The 25,664-nt window shown below is 45.3% G+C and overlaps 1 protein-coding gene across 1 annotated transcript in view; it reads right to left on the bottom strand.

Moving 5' to 3' along the window:
* The window catches only part of SORCS3 (sortilin related VPS10 domain containing receptor 3), a 611,532-nt gene that overhangs the window by 328,339 nt on the left and 257,529 nt on the right, over positions 1-25,664 (bottom strand). Inside the window, exon 3 of the mRNA XM_047072705.1 lies at positions 21,518-21,617. Coding sequence (XP_046928661.1) covers positions 21,518-21,617 — 100 coding nt within the window. The remainder of the gene's footprint in view (positions 1-21,517; positions 21,618-25,664) is intronic.

The raw sequence follows: 25,664 nt of genomic DNA, 5'->3' as shown, positions 1-25,664 counted from the left end.
TTTTACAACCTTGCGTCTAGGAGGCTGGTCTGCTCTGAGCTACCGAATGCTGATGCTCTGTGATTTGGGATCAAGGTGGGGTGGCTGAGACCAAGAAGCCAGCAGTTTATTATTCCAAGCCACCTTTGCAGAGCTAACCTGTGTGCTAAGATTCTGCTCTGACATCAACCCACTCCTCTCCAAAGGTCCAGAGCAGAGTCAGGAAATCTTCCATGCATATATATGCTGTCACTGCCTCCCCAGGGATGATTAAAGATTGGAGGTTCAGGCCAAAGACCACTTTGGATAATTGCATCCTATCTCCCTGCTACTCTTCTTGTGTGACTGTCCTTGTCTGGCCCAGGCTGACTGCTTTAATCAGTCAAGTGCCTCCCCCTGTTACCATCCCCCCGACAAGCAAGAGGTGCCCTATACAAATGGGCTGCCAATAACCTCACAATCTCAGTTTGTGTCCCCATGCCCAAGCCTTCCTTGTACTCCATGGCCTATCTTCCTGCCTTCTTCCCTTCTTCCTCATCCTTCCATTTCGGGCCTTTTCTCACCGTTTGGACTTTAGAAGACCTTGTCCAATTTCAACCTTTAGTCTCCTCGTTCAACTTTGACTCAAATTCTTCTTTCATGTTTCTGCCTCTGACTGCTCTGGGTCCAACTTACCCTTGGGGGCCTTATCCATGATACATAGCTCCCCACTGGTCTGAAACACTGACTTGGCTCCTTCTAATCCCAGTGCCCTGGAAACTCTGGGTTTACTGGACAAAGACAAAGAGCATCTTAAAGCTCCTAGTTGTCAGTGTCCTCCTTAACCCCATGTCTTTCCAGGTCTGCCTGCATGGTGAAGTGTCTTTCTGTGTAACTTCATAAGAAGAGCACTGGGCTCAAAGCCAGAAATCTGATTTCAAAAACCACAGTTCCGCCATTAAGTGTCCGTATTACCTTGAATAAATGGCTTCCCTAACTGGGACTCAGTTTCTTTATCAGTTTAATGAAAGGCTTGAACCAGACAACCTTTGAGTTACCAATCAGCCTCATCTCCAAACGGAGAACCAAATTCCTGAGAGAGAGAAGCCAAGAGTGCCCCAGTTAGGCTGAGTATCCATTCATAAATGGGCAGACCCGACATGGGACTAACCCACAGAAGCCAGTTGTCTCAAAATTAGGACAATGATAATAATAATAAACAGTAGTACTGTTTGGTTTGTCACTGGATAAGCATTTGCAAACATTTCTCAATTAATACTTCTATCAGCCTATGAGGCAGGTACTAGTATTATCCTGATTATATTAGCAAGGAAACAAAAGCTTGTAATATTTAATAATGTGCCCAAGCCACCAGCTGCTAAGAGGTAGAGCCAGGATCTGAAGAAAATGGATTCTTACCCAAGTGGAAAGAGACCCTCCAGAACCCAGCCAGCCCCAGCCCTGTTTGGGGGGGGGGGGGCGGGCTTCCAAATGGGAATGCCAGAGCTTGGTCCTGTTGCTTGCTCTTTTTAGTTACTGAATGCTATGGCATTTTCCACAGGCTGGTTACTACCCCCATCCACCCCAGTCTATTGTTTGTCTTATGTTTAAGAAAACACAGCAACTCTACACTCCTCTGACTTCTCCCCTCAGCAGGGAACATTCTTCTGAACTTCTTAACACAGGACCAAGGCATTGTTGAACTAGAAGGAAACACATCCCTCTGCATACCTATACTCCTTTTAGATAGCAGAGAGCCTCTGGAAGGTCATGGTGCCCATCTAAGCCAAGAAAGACCAAAATAATCACTGTCTTAAGACCTTATGTTTGAAAGGTGGACAATCTGAGTTTGAAACCTGGTGTGACCACTGCCCAGCTAGAACTTAGTGGTTTTGTCTCAATGTGCTCATTCTCTCTCCCTCTGGACCTCTCTCCTCTGCCCCTCCCCCATCACTTTCTCCCTCTCTGTCTCTGTCCCTCTACTTCCCTCATGCAGTAGTCATTCTCAGCCTCCCCTGTACCCTCCTCAGAACACAGATAACAACAGTAGTACCTTACATATTTTCGCATGTGAGAAAAATGTCACGTAAAACCATCCGCATGGCACATGCTCATTCAATATTAGCTTTTTTTTTTTTTTTTTTTTGTCTTTCTAATACCCAAGCCAGAGCAAGGCACGTTCCTGAGTTCCTGACATCTAGCAGCAGGCTGAGCGTCCATGGGGGTGTCTCCCGGCATTTAGCACGCTGCTGTAACTGCAGTCGCTGAGGTGGTGGCCACCAGCTCCTCTCCCAGCTCAGTCCCAAAGGAAAGTCCCATTTAAATACAACATCTGCCCATGTGGGATCCAGGCCGGAAGTGCCTGCATGTTTCCTGGGCCTGGCGCCACACAGAAGGAGATCCGAAATGGTCAAGAAGGATAACCTGTACACCACCAAGAGGGAGCAATGCACCTGAATGTGCATCTGCACAGACGGAGGTGGTCATGGGGGAATGATGCTGGGGCTCTGAAGCCAGACAGACCTGGATACAAATCCCTGCTCCACCAGCTCCATCTGCCTAATGGGGCTTGGGTGATAACTGGTAGAAACTTGGTTTACACACACTGCCCAGGGCTGGCAACCATCACTTTTAATTTAGACTTCATTAAGTGAGATAGAAGCAATCAATGCATCAGTCAGAAGACACACAAGGCAGGTGGCTGGGGAGAGAAAAATGGAAGGGATGCCAAGGGGGCAATTCTTCGTTTTAGAAGTTGAAAGGACGTTGCCTAATGCTAGTTTGAGGGAAATAGATGCCTTTTTGCAGGACAGCAAAGTCAGCTGCGTGGACATGGGGTGCCTGGGAAGCTGGAAGCATCGCTGAGCAGAGGGGGAAAGGCCAAAGAGAAGTTCATTTAACCAGGAGAAGGACAGCATCTACTCTGTGCACTGTGTGTGCATATGCTATTTAATGCTTAAAATTGTCTTCTTAACCCAATCAGAAGCCCCATCTACAGATGAGAAAACGAAGGCTCAGAGAAGTGAAATGACACATTAAGGGCACACAGCCAGTAGGGCACAGGCTGTGCCATGAAACTCTTCCCTCCGCAGTCACACACCTTGCTGGGCACTAGGAGGGAATCAGGAACAGGTGGCAAGTTTCTAAACTGGACGCACCTTCCCTCTGGAAGCCAGGCGAAACTCTTGTGTATTTCTCGTAGCTCCTTCCTCTCTGGTTCATTTCTTTCCTCCATGTGGTCATCGTAAGACAGCCTGAGCCATTTCTCAGAGTTAGACTCACGCTGTGAAATGGCAGGGCTGACTGTCTGCATCTGCTCCCGGGGGGCCCTCCACATGGACCTGCCAGCACCAAGCTAGGCCTCCATTTGTCACTGAGGTCAGCATCTCGCTCTGCGCTGCCGGCTCAGACCCCCCGTGTGCAAGGGACAGACACTTACTTGCCGCAAACCTGCCCCTGAGCCATTTGGCAGACCTGAGGATCCCAGGACGCTGGCCCCTCATTACCCGGACACGCTCACCAGCAGAGTGTGTGCTGAGTGCTGACGTCTATCATTCTGACCTTGAGCCCGTGATGGGGGGGATGGGCTGGGGGCGAGCCACGCGTGCCAACAGCAATCCCTCTGCTTGGTTGAGCCCACCAAGGAAGAAAAAAAATAGAGTCATTTCTTTCACTGGTGGTGGTGGTTGTTTTTGTAACAGATCTCTCTACCTCAGGGGCAGTGAGATCCATTTGCTATATAACTGTGCATCGGAGCATTAGCAAGAACACATCACCCTGCCATCTCAAGCTCTTTGTTAAAACTGCTCTTGCCTGTGACACTCAAAAACAAAGACCCAAAGGTCTAGGGAGGGCAGGGCAAGGACGGAGGGCTGGTGTACAACGCTTAACACGGGCACCTTATCAGTGCATCAGCTCTCGTCAGCCCTCCCCTACACCGCTCCCACGTTGCCAGTCCCCGCTCAAAAGCCTGCTGTGGCTCCCCATGCCCCTGCCCTGAATCCTACTTCCATCCCTGAGATTCGGGGGAGGAGGTTCTACAGTATTTAATCTCACTCTGCCACTCTCCTGATCTGCAACTGCTAAACCCAGTATGTCTGGTAAAACCTCCACACACCCCGCCTCCCCTATCAGATTGTCTTTGTTCTTCCTTTCTTCTCCAAATCACAAGCTTTCTTCCACAGCCCAATCTTCGCCTCTCCTCTTCACTGGTTCTGATTATGCCACAGGGTGACATCTTCCTCCAAGCTTGGTGCTTTATTAAATCCTTCACACCGGGATACATTGTTTTTTAACTGCCCTTAATGTGCCAAATTCCCACGTCTCAGACAGCATAACAGAACCCGCATCTCATATGACCGCCCAGAAACATAGGCTTTCCTTTACTCCTTAGTTCATTCCAAACCAGAGTACGCACAGAAAGAGAAGGGTTTTGGTTTCCGGGTTTTTTTCCCCCCTTAACCCTGAAGTTTCCATAATGCTCTTTGTCAAGATCTTCTGTACACACAGATGCACAAGTACACACACATACATACAAACACATAAAACCCAAATCCAATAAAAATCAAATTAAAAAAAAAATAGGCTAGGCAAACACAAGCCACTAAAAAGTGCAGGAAGTGGCCAGTTTTTATTATTCCTTTTAAATGCCTGAACAATCTTACTGCAAATCATATCTTTATTTAAAAAAATGTGATCTACTCAATGCAAAGCCCAAAGGGCACTTTGGAGAGAAGCCAGGCTATAGGTTTATATTCTTCCCATTTTCAAATAAAATGCAAAAGAAAAAACTAGTAATCATTTTAATGAGCCTTTAAATAAATTATTGGCTAGAGCACACTACAGTAATTTATACAGGGAACCAAATACATATATTTGCTGAGAAAGGGACTTTGTGACTAAAGAGTGAATTTCCAAGAATTACTTTAGATTCTTTTTCCTTTAAGTGATTAGTTTGAGTTGAACCACACTTCATATCCGTTCCATCACTGGTCACACTTGCAAAGGCAGGTGGAAATCTGTAAAGCAGGGTCTCTTCCCTCACTGGTCTACCCCCTTCTGGTTTCTTAGTTCTCTTTTATTTGGATTCCGTGGCCCCCAACAAAGTTTGACGCTTTCATTCTTGGAAGGTTACTTTCTGGATCACTTTTTGTATATACTAAGAGGAAAAAGGTTTGGACATGGAATCAGTAAATGAAGAAGGTTTGGTCCAAGATCTGTTTTTCCTTTTTTCACTCCTTCTTTTCACACATTTCCCCATAAACGCTGCTCTAGCCTCTTGATAACTGTTAACTGATGAGGCAAGAAAAACGAGGTGGTTGTGAATTAACAAGAGTGGGACCATTTCTCTCCATCAGCAGAATAATCCATCTCCCACAGGCTGTCAGCAAGTTTGGTTTTAAGAGACAAGGAAGAAGACTGGCAGGGGAAAGAAGGTGGCAGTGTGCCTCCTGGACAGGGCAGGATGTGAGGCCCTCGAAAACCCAGGGTTCTGGGAGGTGCAGCCTCCCCTCCCCTCAAGGAAACTGAGAAGCACGCAGCCCAGCAGGGGAGGCTTGGCAGCCCCAATGGTCAGCACAGAGGCACAGCCAAGGAGCCAGTGCACAGGGAGCCCAGATTCCAGTCTGTGATCATAATGCCAGCTCCGCCTCAATAGATACAACCCTCCCTTCGCTTTCTGAAGCTTATTTCCTCCAATACGGTATTATGTTTCTCATTTTATCCTAATTTTGCTCCCAAAGGAAGGGATAGGTAAATGATCCTTTATGCCCATTTTACAAAAGGGATAACAGAGGCTTAGAGAATTTAAATGGTTTTTCCCTATCCCCATAGCTAGTTAACAGAAAGGCCTAGACCAGAAATCCTAGTTCCTTCCCCAGGGAAGCATCTCTTCCCCAGGGGAGCCAGCCTCTTGTTTCTTGGATACCCATTTAGCCTGGAGCACAGTACTCAACCATTCTGTCTTCCAACATGCAAATGGCAGTTTGGATTTCAAGCCCTGGGTTTCTCATCCAGCTTCATCTGAAACAGGATCCCAGTGGTAATGTCCTCTGGACTTTGGGCCAAAGAACTGAGAAGCTATGGATGTTTGTATGACCCTGCAGCTAACACACACATCAGTGAGACAGGTGGAGAGTACATATCCCCAGCTGTTCCCTGCTTGCATTCGCTTGCAGCTGGGGTTTTCTATCACGTCTGAGTGCTCCAGCTGTCAACAGCCCGTGCGTCTGTAGACAACACTGGATTAGCGGTCAGTAGACCCCGTCCCAGCCCTGGCTCTGCTGCAAATGATGTCATGACCTGGGGCAAGTCCCCAAGTGGTCCCTTCTGCTAAATGAGAGCTGGCAAAGATGATCTCTGGGGGCCCTTTTAGCTCCAATGTGCAGCTAGTCTGAAATTAAATATGAGTAAAAGTGAGTTAGGTGAGCACATTAGACCACGGCAAGTGACCAGGAGCAACTAGACCTCAGCAGGTCACTGGCCTCTCGGTGCCAAACTTTCATCACTTGTGAATGGAATGATGACAGTACCAACATCACAGGGTGGCTGATGAAGTATGCAATGAGTTCACATAAAACATTTAGAATAATTTGGGCACATAGTTAACTCTCAAGAAATGCTAGCTGCTTGTCACTGTTATTATATTATCATCACCACTGTCATTAATACCACAGACACTTGTTACCTTTGGAAACAGAAAGGACCCTCAGGAGGGACCTGTCTCACTTGCTCTTTAACACATGGCTTATTATACACATTCTGTGAAGGGACAAAGCAGGGCCCACGGCGACGAGATGCCTGGTTGAGGGTGCACCAAGCAGGTGGCCACGAAGGAGGAAGTGGGATGCAGCAGAGCCTGTCCGCTGGCTGCTATCATGAGAGTATCCTCAGGCCTGGGTGCTCCAGAGAGAGAATCTCTAGTTCCCTCCCTTGCAAGAGGAGAGCTGCACATGCCTACACGGGATAGGGACATTCATGTGACGCTGCATCAGCTCATGCTCATGGAAGCCCTCTGTTGTGCCACCGAGGATGCTGCTACTCTGGGTCACAGCAGCAGAGCCACTGAGTTATAGGAAAGCATCCACCTTCTGACCAAGGAACTGTAACTTCAGAAAAGAACTTTCTAGCCTGATGGAAGGGCTTAGCTGGCCAACATGCATCCCTAAGACCAAGAGCTATGGGGATCGCACCTTCCAAGGACTACTCAGCTGGCTGTGCATTAAGCCCAAGGTCCACAGGTCATCACATACCACCATGCAGCCCTCTGAGAGGCACCATCCAAATGGTGACCATCGAGACAACCCAAGCTGGAAGGAACCTCAGAAAGTATAGGAGCTGATCTTGCCATTATACAGATAGGGAAATGGAGGTTCTGAGTAGGGACTGGCTTATTGAAGAACACAGGTACCCAGGGGCAGAAAGGAAACAGAGGTCGTCTTCTATTCCTACTCTAAAGGTCTTGCCCTTCAAAGACACAAAATACTACATGATTCCTTTGAGTCAAAGGGAAGTCTCCGTGAGCCACACTCAGCTGATCTCTCCCACAGGTCATCAAGGCATCACTGGAGGCCCTCAGTAAGAACACCTACTAAGTGCTATCCTTACCCTGTGGCCCCAAAGGCCGCTTTGCAAATACCAGCTTTTCATCTGGAGAATCACTTAGAACTCAGAATATGGCACACGACACCACCTGGATGCAAGGAATTGAAATGGATTTTGGACCGTTTCCCAGGCCCCAAACTCCCAACTCCACATCCTAGCCTATCTAAAACACTTCAAAATGCAAAAGTCTCACAGGAAAATATGCAGAAAGAATCAGGGGACAATGGGAAGGATGTCGTAGCTGCACTGGGCCCTCATTCTCGCAAGCAAGCAGTGATCTGGAGCTCCTGAGCGCAAGGCCCTTTGTGGAGTGGCTGCTGAAGTCCCCACCTGGCCCCTGCTACTCACTGCCACCCCCTCCCTGGCCCTGGTATGCATTTGAGTTTGAGACCCCAACTCTATACACGCAGCCATTTTTTCTGTGCATGCTGTCTGCCCAAACTGCACACTATTTTTTTTAAGTTTATTTATTTTGAGAGAGACAGAGACAGTGTGAGCAGAGGAGGGATAGAGAGAAAGAGAGAATCTCAAGCAGGTTCTGCACTGCCAGCACAGAGCCCAACGCGAGGCTCAAACTCACAAAACCATGAGATCGTGACCTGAGCCAAAACAAAGAGTTGGAAGCTTAACTGACTGAGCCACCAAGTGCCCCAGACTGCACACCTCTTTTTCGTTAATTTTTTATTAAGATTATTTAATTTTGAGAGAGAGGATGAGAGGGGCAGGGAGGAGCAGAGAGTGAGACACAGAATCTGAAGCAGGCTCCAGGCTCTGAGCTGTCAGCACAGAGCCCGATGTGGGGCTTGAATTCAGGAACCATGAGACCATGAGCTGAGCCAAAGTCGGACGCTTACCCAACTGAGCCACCAAGGCGCCCCTGGACTGCACACTTCTAAAAGCGGGAAATTCCCCTCCAAAACACTTTGCTCAGAGCTAGACATTTAACAGATTGCTGAACAGCCTGAAATTATCTTTCTACATTCTCCTTTTTATGATTCTGACTGCTTTGCTTTAGTGTAAGAGATTTTAATATCTGTGAATGGAAAGTGTTCTGCCCCAAAGCCAACTCTCCCTGATCCTCCAACAATCTCAGGAGACATGGTCAGGGAAAGCAGGAGGCCAATAGTTTAAAATTCTGTGTTTTGCTTTCCTTAGAGGTTTTCCCACGTGTCAGAGAGCTCAGGGTTATGCTGCTGTATTAAGAGAATGGTATGGGAATAACCAACACCCGACCACGTTCACAATGCCTCTTTAGTAGCCTGACAGAAACGGCTTGCTTGTCAGAGAAATCTGACTGGTAATTCCCACTATATTTCTGCAGGGTAGCCTGGAAGCAATTATCCTTCTCCATGGTAAATCAATTAAGAAAGAACGGTCTAACACTCCCCTCTTCTTCTAAGAAACTGCTAATTCTCTCACAATAAAGGACAGAAAACCCCCAGAAGCAGAGTTAGTCCTATGAGGGTGCTGACTGTACTCTCCTGGCCTTTATATCTGTGCAAGGGCAGTCAACTTCCAGGTCAGAGTAGACAGCGTGGCCCATGTGGTCAGACAGAGGTGAATGGAGATCCACATTTTTTTTACAAAAAACAAGGGGCTCACCTGCCTGAGCTTCAGTTTTCTCATGTGCCAAATTGGAATAAAAGTGCCAGGGTCTAGGGATTAAGAGCAAAACTTAGGATAGGGTGTAGAAGTGAACTCAGCCCAGGGCTTGGAACTTACAAGGAGCTCATAAGAAGTAATTATCCTGTTCTGACAACAGACCTTACAGCCTCCCCACACCCCAACATCTACAGAGGCATACCCACCTCTACCCTGCAGTGATTTAGTCACATTCCCTGGCAGTCAGACCTTCCTATGCTCTCTGCCGTTTCCAAAACACTGTTTCCAAATCTGCAGGTGGCAGTCACTTTTGAGCCAGAGCAATTAGACCATAGCAGGCCTACATTTCCCTATCCACTTAAAGGTTTGTTCTCAAATAGGCACCCGTAGGAGCCAAACCCCTCTCTTGTGGAGGCACAAAACCTTCAGCATGTGTGTGTTGTACAAAACACATGTCTGTTAAATGCAAGCTTGACCTTGGCACATGCCATTCTGCATGGACCAGAGGACAAGAATCAGCTGACAGTAATGAGTTCTAGAAACCCAGGGACACTTGTCTCCTACGAGCAGCAGAAGCTATGAGAGGGAACTCAGACCCCACCAGAGCCCCTCCTCTGGGAGGCAAACCTCACATGTGCCTGTTTCTAGAACTAACACACTGCCAGGCTCGGACATCACGCAGGCAATGAGCTATTTGGCCAATGGCTGGAGAAAGGCAAACGGGGAGGAATATGGAATTCACATCAAAACAGTCAGGACAGGTCAAGGTCATTAAAATAATGCTGATGCCACCATGTCATATGACAGCCTGGAACAACTTCAACTGGAGTAGCTCCCAGCATTTCATACCAATACTCCCATTTAGGAAAGACTAGTAAATATGGCTAGTGTAAATCTCAACTTCCTTAGGGAGTCCACCATTGCTAGATGTATCCTGATGAATCTGTCATTCCTTGTCCTTATCAATGGGAAAGTCGTTGCAGACCCACCAATTACAAGTAACACAGCCTTGGCATAATTGACATAGAGCTATTTCCTTATCTCACCTGCCTCCTAAAGTGGCTGGGAGGACTGGAGGTTATACAGATGAAGTTATTAAAATGCAACTTAGCTCAGTAGGTACTCAATTAAGGCTAAGATGATTACTGGTAGAAGGAGACTGTACACATGTTAACACTTCTACTTTCAATCTAATGGCTTATTGGCTATCTGCATTTGGAGATTTTATGTCATCACCAAAAGCGTTAGAAAATCAGCAGCTATATAAATACAAGCACAATTTACTGTTTTGCCAGGGGCCACAGATCTCTGATGTTCTCACAGCCTCCAAGGAAAGCAAGCCATCTGTTAAATAAATAACTCACTAAGTAAAGAGCAAGTGTTTCCACAAGATTAACCGAAAATCTGCTGGATTTTTCATTGGCTGTCAGTGAACATGGGCAGCTACAGATAATTCAGGCACTGGAGAATCAGAAGATCTTGCATAATGTGAGCTGAGATGAGAATCCAGAGACCACAAGTTTAAACTTTAAGACATATTTAAGAAGGAAGCAAAACCAAAAATTGAATTACAAGGTCATAATGATTCAGAGCACTAGAGCAATAAAGAAACAAATCAGAGAATTTTCATCTAACTGAGTATTTATGTCTAATTGTCATTTTGCCTAAGTGGCTGCTTAACAGTAGTTCTGGTAAACTGAATATTCTGGTTAAAAGAAAGCCACCATGTAAGTATTTGAATTGTTGGCATCTAGAGGCTCAGAAGACAATCAAAAACACAATAAAATGAAACAAAATCTAATTTCATCTTCCCTTGGATGATTCAGAAAGCACTTCAGGATCACATAGTCTCCTTATGAATTAATTCCTATTGCCATTTAAAAAAAAAGTAAATAAATCCATGGCAATAGCCAGTCATTTGTTTTTCCCCAATCTGTGTGAAGAAAATATCTATGCTTTTAACTTTCTGGGCAACAGTACCTCTTAAGTGGGAATTAATTGTGCTTTAATGGCGTTTCTCAGAGAAGACATACAAAATAGGCCCAACTTTTGTTAAGTGGGAACGAATTCCCATGAGAAACTGCTCCAGAGAGCCTGTGGGGTAGATGGCATCTCTAGCATGAAGAAGTGGAGACAGCATATCTACTCCAGTAGTCTCTCAATCCTAGCTCTCTGTTCTTTCTGACCCCAGCATCTGCTTTCACCAACTTTGTTCCCTGCAGGTCTAAGCACATCTAGGCTATAGCAGGGAGAGAGAAAGAAGTCAGAGGTCAAGAAAAACAGCAAAAGACCAAAGAAGACATTAATAGAAACCCAACAGGAAACAGACATGACAGATGACCACCAAAATGGATGCAAACAGGTGTGACCCTCCACATCCCACTTGGGAGAATCCTCATGAGAGGGCTGACCCATCATCTACGTGAAAATATGATTAATTCTGTTGTGGTCATAGGTCAGAGATCAGTGCTGAAGGGCATCTGCTACACGACAAATGACAAACCAGTTCCTGTTTCTCCCAGAGTGCACACACCCTGAGATGTGATTCCATCTGACCCCACGTCACTTGTGGGAAGCTTTATACTGCAAGTCATGAGACCAACTGGCAACGGAGCCACCAACCAGCTGAGTGACCTGGGTGGACATTTATCGTCTGTGGGCTCCAGCTTCCTTCTTAATGAAGGGAGAAGGGCAGAGACAGAATTGAGACACATCACTTCTGAATTGATTGGGTCCAGTTTTATCATGTGTCCATCATGGACAGGGCACCAGCTTTAATCGAAGTCACGAAGCAACTGCCCCAAGCTTCCAAGACAAGACTAGACTGTAAATTTTAAAATACTAGGCTGTGACTGCATAGAAAGAAAAGGTGCAAAGTGTGGTCTGGAGAAAAGAAATCCGGACTGAGAATCATGAGTCCTGGCCTCTAACTTGGCTCCTTTTTTCACCCAGTTATGTGGGCTTTTTGGCTTCTGTCTTCCTGTAAACGTCATCTGTAAAATGACTACAGATAAACGATTCTTAACTGAGACTCCATGGACATCTTTGGTCCAGGGATGAGATTCCAGCTGTTCATAAACTGCTAAAAACTGTTTTCCAGTTTTATGTCAGCGGCAGGTTTTAAGAGAAGAGATCTAGAGTTTTGATCACTTTCACAGAAGCACTGAAGTTCAACAACTATTAATAACTCTTTGTATAAATAAAATCTATGATCCCTTCAGCTCTAACGTTCAAGAAGTCACATGACAATACTGAAAACTGTGTAAAAGACAGACTTTGGGAAAAAGGAAAGACAAACTGCTCCACTAAAGCCAGCAACGGGTATCTAAACAGCCCTCCTGATGATCATCTGAGTTCTGGCACTTGACTGGTGGGCACAGTCTCAGGTCTGGGGCTCTCTAGCTAGATCGTTGGGTATCCATCACCAACGCTGAACCAGGTGTCACCCATTCTGCTTCCTCTCTTTGCTGGGGCTGTGGAGGCAAAAGTGAGGAGAAGAGGGGGCTATGAGTTCTCTTGCTAAGGGTTTGAGTCAAAGCTGTTCTGCTTTGAGCAGCATAAACAATCATCACCCCCGCTTGGCCTCCACCAGGTTGGAATCAGAGATCAGGGACATCTGCACAATGGGTTCAAGCTCACCCCTGCACTTATTCTCACTAAAGAAAAGGCTAGAAAACCACTGGGGGAATGCAAATCGGATCACAAGAGGAGATCTTGGCAGTGCCATTTTTGTTGGGAAAATGAATAAAGTTTTACACCATTAGATAGCCAATGGGACTAAGACAAGCTCTGTTCTCTAGCTTGGAGACCCCTCTTCTGGGTTCCTCTTGCCCTGTTTGCTGCACATGCAAAAACCCCCACAGATAGAGAAGCTGACAACTATAAATTACCCTTCCCGCTTGCATTCGGCACTCAGATCTTTGGAGAAACGGACCACCGGTATTAAATAAATCTCTGATCTACCAAGATCTCTGAGCACCGCTTGGTTTTTCCGCCAGCGTTCCAGCCTGGTTCTGTAACATATTTGGTTCCCTGACCAGGAAACCCAACTGTGCTGACCCATTGTTGCCACCGGTTTGGGAGAACAGCGAGGCGGTGACGGCACAAGGAATCGCAAGGGAGAAGACACGTCCTGCTTGAATTTTGGCAGTGTCCTGCTCAGTTGCCTCAGGCTGGCCCTGCTCTGCCCTTCCGACTCAAGAAGACTTGGCAGGTGAGGATCTGGACCCGACATCGGAACTGGTAAGACTGGGGCCCAATCTAGTGAGGCCCACTCACAAGAGTGGAAGGGGGACCTGATCAGTCCCCAGACACTTCAGTAGTCTCACAGGTAGAAATTCCGTGGGAGGGAATGTAATAACCTCTGGTGTGTATGTGAGTGTGAATGTGCAACTCGGTCTAGCTTGCCTGCCAAGTTCGATTCTGTGGCTCCGTGGGTGGGCACCCTTAAGGTCCCCAAAGCCCACAGAGTCTGAATGGGCCCGTCTGCGATTCTGTGGTGAATGGCACAAAGTCTATGGTGGCATCAGAATAGTTTCTGATCATAAAGTCACAAAGCTGAGACCGTTACGGCTAAGCGTCACCTAAGTTCCTTCGGGACACGGCCAGACAGGCATCTGACTGATCTCCTCATTAAAGGAAGGACCCCTATCCCTCTGTCTTTGTGACTCTGCCTCACAGGAACATTATGGGGTCAGGACAGAGCAAAGAAGGAGTTTTGGGGAGACTATGGAATTAAGATAACCCCTGGCATGTTAAGGACCCTATGTGAGTTAGAATGGCCCATTTTTGGTGTAGGAGGGCCCTGTGAAGGAACCTTGGATGTCCCAATGGTCTGCTGCATCTAGCATGTTGTCTCCAGAGACCCTGGTCACCCTGATCAATTTCCATACATCGACCGGTTGAAATTGCCTGAAATCCTCTGCCTTGGGTGCGATTCATCCATAGCAAGCAGAGTCAGGCAAAGGTTTTAGCCACTTTATCCGGAGACTCACCCAGAGAGCCAAAGAAGCAACCCACTGCTCCCCTAGTGTTTGCAGGAGACAAGAAGGAAGATCTCATCCTTCTGCCACCTTATGACTCACAGGGCTCCCTCCCCTGACTGTCTCTCCTCCACCACCAATACCACCCATTTCTCATCCCCTCAGGGACCCGGAGAACCCTCCTCCACAGGGACCAGTGACCAGATTGCATCCTCAGCCAGGTGCAGGCGCTCTCCAGATGTAGGTCCATATCCACGGGTACCAAGAGTCTGTACTCCTGGGGATCAGAGCAGGGGCTGAGAAGCCCATGAATATGCCCAGCAGCAAGGGGATTCCCCCAGGGATTATTATAAGAGAATATGCGAGGCTTACACCCTGTTTGCTCCAGAGGCACAAAAGAGCCAAAACGAAAGGACGGGGAAGGTCTAGCCACCAAAAGCGGGGAGGCCCAGAACCTCCTTAGCAAGGGGTCAATGAGCCTACTGCAAGGGGAAAGGACATTAAAAGAATAAGTGTCCCAACCAGGGAAAGTCCCAGAAACCCAGGAGGAACCTCAAGGGGACCTTATTGGTCTGGCCGAAATAGAATCAGACTAAAAGGGACACTGACTCCCTCTCCCTGTTCCTCTGCCTAATAGATGTGAGGGATTCTCCCTCATTTCCCAGGTTAACAGCTATAATTGGAGCTAACTGTGGTTAGTCTACCTGGGGATGGAGACTTGAAGGAATATTCCCAAGCAGTTGCTGCTTCTGCCTTCCCTTCCCCCTCATGTTTCTGCACCAACTTGGGTGTGGTCCTAGACCACCCTCAGTGCCTCAGGCACCATTGGTTCCTCCTCCCACCCTCCAGGTCAAGGAGCAGAGTGCACCCTCTAGGACCACCCATTTCAGATACCTCCACTGGTGCCCCAGGTGAAAATTGACAATGGGGAAAAATTGATGGACTTTTAAGTGGACGCAGGTGAAACATATTCAGTGTTGAAACTAATTTAAGTTTGTTGGCCCTGTCTTTAAAGTTATCAGCAAAGGTCAAATAAGCTCATGTTATCTCTGTTGCAATTTATTAATGATAGTTAATTTTGTCTGTCTCAAAGTTTTCATGGGTAATTGTTGAGATAACTTTCAAGGTCCTTAGTAACCTGAAACTTTCCAAATAGGATGGAAATGCTAAAGCTTTGATTACTGAACATAGGTTTGTTTTTTTAACTTCATATTGCTGAGAAATTAAGGCTATTTGGACCTATTGGAAAACATGCTTTGTACTTAATTGGTTCATGAATTTACCATCTAAAAAAATTCTCATTGCAAACACCTCTCAATTGGTTACTAAGTCCTCAATTGGAGACTAAAGTTTCCTAAGAGTTAAAATTCTGCTAAGTGTACTTAAGACTGATGGAAATAAGGAAAGCAACCCTGTATGTAGGAAAGTAGTAGACATGTAAGAAAGATATAAGGAATGGATATACAGTTTTGTTGAGGGTAGAAGAAAGTAATTTTGTCCTAAATGAGACTGGTTATTTGGAGAGAAATAGCTTTAGGACAAAGTCTGAAGCCAAAGGAAAGTTGTAGAAGGTTGAGATAAATGGAATTTTAAAAGTACACTGGTATAAGGTTAAAATTCTGCTTTTCTCTTTCCTCAAATGACAAAGTTTTCTTGGACTGTTGATCTGCTCTTGGTAAGACAATGCAAACAAAGGTTTATTTTCCAGGAAAACCAAAGTTTTATGTTTCATCTTTATCAGGTCTTTGATTACTTAGTTAAAACTTTTCAATGTTAAAGGAGCTAGGTTTCGGTAACAACTATATAATGCCATACACTCACCTTTAGAATCTTTTACTGCCACGTTGGTTAAATAAAGTTTTAAGGTTTGTAATGATCTGTAATCCTATTTAGGATGGACTTATAACTTCCTAAGGTTTTAACAAACTTCCCAGGATTTAAATGGCAAATGAAGTCTTTTGACCAATTAGGCCCTTTTATTTGGGATACTAAGTTACTTGGAAAGGCACTGTCGTACGATGGTAAACCTTAGGTTGTACTGCACTGGTAATGCTGTAACTGCCCAAATATATATGCAATTCCTAAAGTTTTAATGTTTTGGTATAAGGTCATCACTTAATATTCTGATTACTTGAAGTGTTATGTGTCACAGAAATAACCGAATTTCTTTGTCAATTGCATCATAATGAACTCTCATCAGATCTTTAACAATGTCTATTTCTGAGATTTTGTCATTTATAATTGTTCTTATTCTCCCACAAAACGTGTTTCTTCTTCAAGGAGATTCATAAAAAGGACTTTAGGGACAAATACAGGTATTTGACGTCTTTAAGAATAATACTAAAATGGGTAAGAATTTCCAGAACTAAAAAGCTGCATTCAAATTGAACAAGAATTAGGAACATGGGATTAAATGAACTAAGGAAGATTATAGTTTTGTGATTCTTGTTGAAAATACTGCTTGTTCTCTGATGTTTACTCTTCCAGATTAAGGAAACTTTCTCTTAACATATCTATGATATACAGAAATGTCATAAAATATTCATTTGTAAACTGAAGCATTTATCTTTTCTCTCTACATAACTCCCCTGAAATTCAAAAACTCTCAGTGAGTATTCTTTCATTCATGGCAATTACAGTTGTTTGCATAAGTTCAATAAGAATCTGTTCATCTTGTAACAGATCACCATTGGAAATACTGGTTATTTTATCAAGGCTTTGACTGGAATGTCATATTTGAGAGTGACATTCATAGACTCAGATATGACCAGACAGCTGTAAGGAACTAAGGTTGGCTTTATGAAACATGAGGCCATAGAGCCCCTTGGAAATGTTGGCCTGATACCTTGCTTACAGAGTTCCCAGCAGCCTCACCAGGTGATGAAAGAAGGTCACTTCCTGGCAGGTGCAGGAACCTCAGGATATCTTGGGGACCTCATAAAGAGGAATTTTCCCAATTGTACAGGTATCGCAGGCCTGTCTGATGGCAAGTATTTGGCTTGGCTTCTGGCCTGGAGAGGCTACTAAAAGTTCAACCAAGAGATTCCTGATAAAAGGTTCCAGCAAAGCAAACTTTAAAAGATCCTCATGATCAATCGCTATTGGTGAGCTTGCATAAATAATTAGGCCAGGATTGTTAAGACTGGACTTGTTCTACAGATGCATTGGTCTCAATTTGGCTATCTCTAGAAAGGTTGGGGGGGGGGTGCTGGTTTAGAGAAAATAAAAAGACTATGTTTCAACAATGCACCGTTAAGGATGTTAAATTCTAGTTCTGTCTTTATTTTTTTTTTTTTCAATATATGAAGTTTATTGTCAAATTGTTTTCCATACAACACCCAGTGCTCATCCCAAAAGGTGCCCTCCTCAATACCCATCACCCACCCTCCCCTCCCTCCCACCCCCCATCAACCCTCAGTTGGTTCTCAGTTTTTTTTTTTTTTTTTATATGAAGTTTATTGACAAATTGGTTTCCATACAACACCCAGTGCTCATCCCAAAAGGTGCCCTCCTCAATACCCATCACCCACCCGCCCCTCCCTCCCACCCCCCATCAACCCTCAGTTTGTTCTCAGTTTTTAACAGTCTCTTATGCTTTGGCTCTCTCCCACTCTAACGTCCTTTTTTTTTTTTTCCTTCCCCTCCCCCATGGGTTCCTGTTAAGTTTCTCAGGATCCACATAAGAGTGAAACCATATGGTATCTGTCTTTCTCTGTATGGCTTATTTCACTTAGCATCACACTCTCCAGTTCCATCCACGTTGCTACAAAAGGCCATATTTCATTTTTTCTCATTGCCACGTAGTATTCCATTGTGTATATAAACCACAATTTCTTTATCCATTCATCAGTTGATGGACATTTAGGCTCTTTCCATAATTTGGCTATTGTTGAGAGTGCTGCTATGAACATTGGGGTACAAGTGCCCCTATGCATCAGTACTCCTGTATCCCTTGGGTAGATTCCTAGCAGTGCTATTGCTGGGTCATAGGGTAGGTCTATTTTTAATTTTCTGAGGAACCTCCACACTGCTTTCCAGAGCGGCTGCACCAATTTGCATTCCCACCAACAGTGCAAGAGGGTTCCCGTTTCTCCACATCCTCTCCAGCATCTATAGTCTCCTGATTTGTTCATTTTGGCCACTCTGACTGGCGTGAGGTGATACCTGAGTGTGGTTTTGATTTGTATTTCCCTGATAAGGAGCGACGCTGAACATCTTTTCATGTGCCTGTTGGCCATCTGGATGTCTTCTTTAGAGAAGTGTCTATTCATGTTTTCTGCCCATTTCTTCACTGGGTTATTTGTTTTTCGGGTGTGGAGTTTGGTGAGCTCTTTATAGATTCTAGATACTAGCCCTTTGTCCGATATGTCATTTGCAAATATCTTTTCCCATTCCGTTGGTTGCCTTTTAGTTTTGTTGGTTGTTTCCTTTGCTGTGCAGAAGCTTTTTATCTTCATAAGGTCCCAGTAATTCACTTTTGCTTTTAATTCCCTTGCCTTTGGGGATGTGTCGAGTAAGAGATTGCTACGGCTGAGGTCAGAGAGGTCTTTTCCTGCTTTCTCCTCTAAGGTTCTGATGGTTTCCTGTCTCACATTTAGGTCCTTTATCCATTTTGAGTTTATTTTTGTAAATGGTGTGAGAAAGTGGTCTAGTTTCAACCTTCTGCATGTTGCTGTCCAGTTCTCCCAGCACCATTTGTTAAAGAGGCTGTCTTTTTTCCATTGGATGTTCTTTCCTGCTTTGTCAAAGATGAGTTGGCCATATGTTTGTGGGTCTAGTTCTGGGGTTTCTATTCTATTCCATTGGTCCGTGTGTCTGTTTTTGTGCCAATACCATGCTGTCTTGATGATGACAGCTTTGTAGTAGAGGCTGAAGTCTGGGATTGTGATGCCTCCTGCTTTGGTCTTCTTCTTCAAAATTCCTTTGGCTATTCGGGGCCTTTTGTGGTTCCATATGAATTTTAGGATTGCTTGTTCTAGTTTCGAGAAGAATGCTGGTGCAATTTTGATTGGGATTGCATTGAATGTGTAGATAGCTTTGGGTAGTATTGACATTTTGACAATATTTATTTTTCCAATCCATGAGCAGGGAATGTCTTTCCATTTCTTTAAATCTTCTTCAATTACCTTCATAAGCTTTCTATAGTTTTCAGCATACAGATCCTTTACATCTTTGGTTAGATTTATTCCTAGGTATTTTATGCTTCTTGGTGCAATTGTGAATGGGATCAGTTTCTTTATTTGTCTTTCTGTTGCTTCATTGTTAGTCTAGTTCTGTCTTTAAATGTTTGTTGTTTGCCTAAACTAGACAACTTGAGGTAAACTTCAGAAAAATTGTCACAGTATTTCGTGTATAGACAATCTTCTGTGCTTGTTATTCTGTGGGGATAGTACTAAGACCCTATGGGCATATGATTATTTAAACAGCTAGAAAACAGGATGGATCTCTACATATGCAAACCATATCTTCCCTAAACCTGATCTGACAGTTACCAGAAACCCGCCCCTTTCGAAGACTTGGAGGTGGACTTTACAGACACACAACCAAATAGAGGACTCAGTTTCGGGTACCACCCCATGGTGATCACTCCAGAGCTAAGAAGGCCAACTCAGAGGAACCCTCAACGTGGCAAAGTGATCCAGATCCAGTCAACCCGCCTAAACTGACCCTCAAAAAGACACTGGCCCCTGAGATCTCCAGCCCTGCTCCAGCCACACCCCGGAAGCTGGCTGGCCTGCGCATGGCAAAAGCCTGAGGAATCAACTTGTGGACTCGGCCCAGGGATTTGGATGCAACTCGGCCAGCCCTTGCCCCTTACTGGTGTCATAACCCTAATCTTGCTTCTTGCTGTTGGGCTAATAGGGACTGCACCAACAGGCTGGATGTGGAACGGATGGCAGACTCCCTGGTAACCTGACAAAGCCAAACAAACTCCCTGGTAGCAGTGTCCCTCCAAGATAGGCGAGCCCTCCACCTCCTCACTTCAGAAAAAGGAGGGACTTGTGTCTTCCTGGGGCGGGGTGGAATGTTGCTATTTTGTAAACCAATCAGGAATGTCAGGACTAAGGTTAAGGAACTCGAGGAAAGAATTCAATGTAGACAACAGGAAAATATCAGTCAATGGAGAGGATGGGATCTCACAGACTGGGCATCCTGGCTCCCTGCCCTGGAAGGGCCCCTCCTTTCCTTAATTTTACTTGTGACCATCAGCCCCCATATACTAAATACCCTGGTATGTTTTATTGATACCATAAAATGGCCAACGGGACTAAAATAAGCTCTCGTCTCTAGCTTGGAGATCCCTCTTCTGGGTTCTTCTTGCCCTGTTTGCTGCATGCACAAAAACCCCCACAGATATGGAAGCTGACAACTATAAATTACCCTTCCCACTTGCATTCGGGCTCAGATCTTTGGAGAAACGGTCTCCTCTGAGCCCACCGGTGTTAAATACATATCTGATCCACCAAGATCTCCGAGTGCCACTTGGTTTTTCTGCCGGCGTTCCAGCCTGGTTCCATAACATTTTCAGCCTTTTAGAAACCCTGAAACAGCCTTTTAGAACGCTGGTATGTTTATAGGGGCTCGGCCTGCCTAAGTTTCTAAAGAGCAGTGCCTTCCTAGTTGCAGTAAGATCACCTCTTCCCAGAGCCAACATATTACACAGTATTTATTTTCTAAAACCATCCATTATTCCATGGAATCCAGGACCCTTCCTCCCAATGGGTCTCCATGACCAAGGTCTGGCCTTATATGATCTCCTCCACATCCTGGCTATTGAGTCCATTGGAAAGTCAGAGAGCCGAGGGGCCACTGGAGCCAGGTCTGCTCTCTCCTGCCTCAGCAGCTGTTCTAGATCAAGTCGGTGAATCCAGGAACTGCCTCTCCTCCCCTCGGCAGAAACAGACTCCCCGTTTCCAAGGCGCTGTCTGAAAACAGACCAGCAACAGGGCAACTGTGGAAGAAGCCAGTTCAAGAAACAAGCATATCCATCCTCAAATCACAAAGCTGTTACTCACTGCTGTCTGACTTTAGGCTAGAAAATTCATATCTTTGAGCTTCAGTTTCTTCATCTGTAAAATGGGGACAATAATAATGTCTAGCGCATAGATTCGCTGTGAGCATAAACGAGATAAGGCATCCCTGGCACAGAGGAACACCTTACTAGTTATATAATTTTACTGTTGTTGTTGAAATTACTAGTATTGAGGCAGTTGTTAGAATTATAAGCAGCGTTTGTGATGTTCTCCTTGGTATATCAAGCAGGCCCTCTCTGATTCCACGGCTGTGGGTTTTCTTCACTCCTGGTCCCAGGCAGCCCTACTACAACTCCCCATCCCCAGGGAGAGGTCAGGACCCCTGACCCCTAGTCTTACCTTCCTTTTGTTGGTGGGATTGACATAGAGATAACTGAGGACAGTCTTCAAACCTACTTTGTCATTCAGCTTTTCATAGGTGGTGCCATAGTCTGTTGATCTGCAGGTAAGAGAGAAACAAAGGGAGAGATGTTTCACCAAATGGGAGATTGTATTCAAAGGGAAGCCAGGCTCTCCTTCAACTTGCACCTTTGTTCCCAAATCACAGGTGTGATTCAGAGATAAAAGTCCCCATTAATTTTAGAACAGCAATTAGACCACTGCATCTACCTAAACTCAGTCCCCTTTGCTCCCAGCCTTTCTCAGAGACCTCCTTTTCTGCCCTCTGTGACACTGTGGGTACAGGTTGCTGCTGGGGACTTCCTGCTCCACCTTCAGCCCAGGCGTCCCTCTTGGTGCTGTGCAGGGGCACAAGGAGCTGTGTGCAAGGCCAGACGGCCTCCTGAGGTCACTGGAGTCCAGCCAACCTCATGCCCCCTCCACTGAGCCTGAGGCTCGGGACCCTCTGGTGGAAAGAAGCCCATTAGGGTCCAGTGGCCAAATCAGGTCGCAGCAGGCAGAGGGTGTGAGCCTCTGCACAGAGGAGCAATGGTGTGTCAGGGTGAAAAGTCAATGTTGTTGAACTACTGCCAACAGTTCATTATTCCAATTACCCTGTTTGTCCTTTGGGCCTCATTTCCAGGGTTTTGACCTTATACCAAAGCCACAAGTCAGGTCTCAGAGAACAAAGGCAGGCCAAACCACAGGCTCCTTCCTCTCCACCCCACCTTTCCATAGTGGAGGAAGGAGAAGGGGTGCCAAACAGGGAGGCCCCAGGAGCTAGGCTCGCTATCACGCTTTTTACCTCACTTCCCAACTCCACCCCTCACTTGCCCCCCTCCCTCTTCAAACAACTGTTATCATCAGCTCCCCAACTCGTCTTTCCCTCATTGCCTTCCTTGGCTAGATCACGAAACTTCTCCCACCCAGGCTTTAGAAAATCAGAGGTCAGTTTATTTCCTCTATGGTCACCCAACCTCATGGGTGCCTGCATTCTGTCTCAAGTCTCAGATCCCAGCTCTAGCTGGGTGCCTCCCCTAGTAACTGCCTTTTCCTGGATTCTTCATCCACCTTCTCACCAGAATCTGCTCCTGTCCTGGCCTACATCTTATTTTTACAAGCCTAGTAGCCAAGGCTTGTACTATTTGATGACCTTTAAGAATTATCCCCACCCCCATCTAATCTAGCAAATTCCACGTCCCCACACCCAGCTTGGATGCCCACCCTCACCTCTGTTAAGGCTTCACTAGCCCTCTTCCCAGTCACTTTCATCTCTCTGCACAAGAACAAGCTTCCCCACCCATTACATGCCCAAAGCCCACTGTCCATGCCTCCTTTCGGCTCTTTTGATATTGTTATGTTGAATTTCTTTAAGTTCTGTTTCTCCTAGCACCACATAAGCTCCCGGAGGGCAAGGAACCACAGAGAATGCTATGGTGAGATGAAAGAACATGAACTTTGGGCATAGCAAAATCTCTATTTCATTGCTAGATCCACAGCTCTCTGGTTGCATGACCATGTGCAAGTTACTTAGTCTGCTAGAGCCTCAGGTTTCTCAAATAAAAGAATCAGGGTAACTTAGTTCTTACAAGATCTTTGTAAAGATGCAAAAATAGAACACATGGGAAACCTCCCAAAAGGATGTAGGTATAATGAAATGTTAAAAAAATAAAATAAAAATAAAAAGGACGTTCACTTCTCCTTTCCCCAAAATGTACAGAACCAGGCTTCACACATCATATACGCTCAGCATGCTTACTGAATAAACAAACATCAGCATTTCAAATCCCTCCCTAGGCTACTGGCTCCACATGGTCAGTGGCTATGGTAACTTTTGTAACCAGCTCCCACCTCAAAATGACTTATTTTCTGTCTCCTGTCTACCTTTAAGCACAGGGAATCACGCCTAATCTTTCTCCTTGCCTTTATCTCTTAAACCCAGCTCAGTCTCCAAGTCTTAATGATCCTATCTCCTAAATAACTTGGACCCTTGGTCTTTTCATCCTCACCCCGATGCTGTGGCTCATGCATCATTATTTTTGCAATAGTTCCCCAATTGGATGCTCTTCTTCTAGCCTTCTCCCCCGCCCCACCATCCTCCATGCTGTCATCAGGCTATATTTCAACCTCCCAGCTCTGTCCATCTCATCCCTCGTAGTAATTACCCACTGCCTACGCACAATGAGTTTGTAGCTTCCAAGCTTAGTCTTGTCAAATTTGGCTTTAATCTTCCTTACTAGACTCATTTCCAGCCATCTGCTCCCTGTCCCTTTCTCTCCAGCCTCACTAAACTTTCCTGAATGTCTTGCATTTTCACTTCCCTCCATTTCTACACATATCATTCCCTTTGCCTGAACTATTCCTGCTCTATTTCTTCTTCTTGGTGCATTCATCTCCAACCCTCAACACCAATATCACCCTCCTTCCAGCTTCCCCACTGGGAAATTAATCAAGATTTCCTTTGTGTTCTCATATCACCTTGTATATAATTCTATTTTGGCACTTATCCTATGGTTTCAGTCATACTATTTTTATTCTGGGATCTCTTCCTTGACTACAAGTCCCTAAGGGAAAAAGCCATTTCTTATAACAGCCCCAATGCCTTGCACCACTTCTGGTGCAAAGCAAGTGCTGAATGTACTGATTTCTGTATTGTTTTGCTTTGCTTTGTCTTTATTTACAAGAATGAATGCGTGGTCACAAGTTCTTGCCCAACTGCTAACATCTGGGAGCAAGTCAAAACATAGCCTTACCTAGAAAAATTCATGAAGTTGGATGTTGGCACAATTGGAAAGGTCTAGCAGCATCTGGTGCCAGGGAAGGACCTACAGTTCACATAGACTAGCATCAAGGTTAAATGATCAATCACTCCAAGCTCCTTTCCTCTCCACAGCAGGGAGGAGACACCTTAATCTCTAGAGGCAGTCAGGTGCATACTTTTATTAACCCAAATAAAATATTTTGTAGGATGAATCACTTCTTGATTCTGTACTCTTAAAGGCCTAAAGATAACATGGTGTGGAGAAAGAACATTGAATCTGGAGTCTGGAAATCTAGACTCTAAAGCATACACAAAGTGTTCCCCTGGACAAACCAATTCTCTATGCCTGTTAAAGAAAAAAATTACCCAGACACTTGTTAAAATGGTAAGGCAGACTTCATTCAGGGAAATGGCAATAAGTATAGAGACCACTGTGATGGGGTTCTGCAATAGGAAAGAGAGCCTGGGATCAACTCTAAAAACAACAAAAAGCAAGGAATTTACAGCCAAAGAGAAGGGTGGAAGTCAGTGAATGGATCATTACTAGAAGGTAGAGTAATTCTTTTCTAAACTGACCTGAGAGGATTCTTACTGAAGGCATGCCAAGGTAATCAGACATCACCTAGGGCCTGGTAGGGGATGAGGAATTCAATCAAATATTGAGGGTGGGGGATTCTAGCTAAACGGGCTTAGCGGGATTCATGGTGAAACTGGGTAAAAGTTGAACACACCCAAGGACAGGGCCTTGTTGACAAAGCACTCAGAGTGTCCTGACTAGAGTTTGGCAGAGAAGAGGGTCTGTCAAGCCCCATTTTCTCATCATCAAATACAAGAGGTTTTACTCCAATAATCATAAGGCCCCACTTGGACCTTAAATATCTTTATGCCACCAACACAGTGCTTAGCTGTTTTCCAACCAGCAAACTTTCCTCACTCTATACATAGCACACATCTTACTTTTGTAAAAGAGCTGAATTCTCAGGTCCCCCTGCATGACTGACGTCACAACAAACTTCCTTCCAGAATCCAAATAAATCTCATCAAAGGTAGTATGCTTAGCACCACATAGTCCTCTCTTTCTGCCGGCTGCACCACAGATTCACAGGGACTCTGCTCTTCTCAGAGTAGCTGCTTCTCCAAGAGTCGGGACTTTCCAACAAAAGATACTCCATAGATCAGCTTCCTCTGTGCCTTGGGCATTTTCTGCTCAGGCTGACAGACAGGTGTCTTCACTGAAGACACCTTAAGAAGCCAGGCCGCCTGTGGGACTAAAGGTGCCCTGGACTCTGTCCTTTCCAGCATGGACACTGCACACCACATTAACCACAGAGCTACGGGGACCCCCTT

The sequence above is a fragment of the Lynx rufus genome, unplaced genomic scaffold (assembly GCF_022079265.1).
Source record: "Lynx rufus isolate CCGP_SWC_20201006 ecotype Redwood Valley unplaced genomic scaffold, mLynRuf1.p SCAF_11, whole genome shotgun sequence".
Taxonomy (NCBI): Eukaryota; Metazoa; Chordata; class Mammalia; order Carnivora; family Felidae; genus Lynx; species Lynx rufus.
The sequence above is the reverse complement of the archived record's forward strand: the minus strand, read 5'-3'. Positions and strand labels throughout refer to the sequence as shown.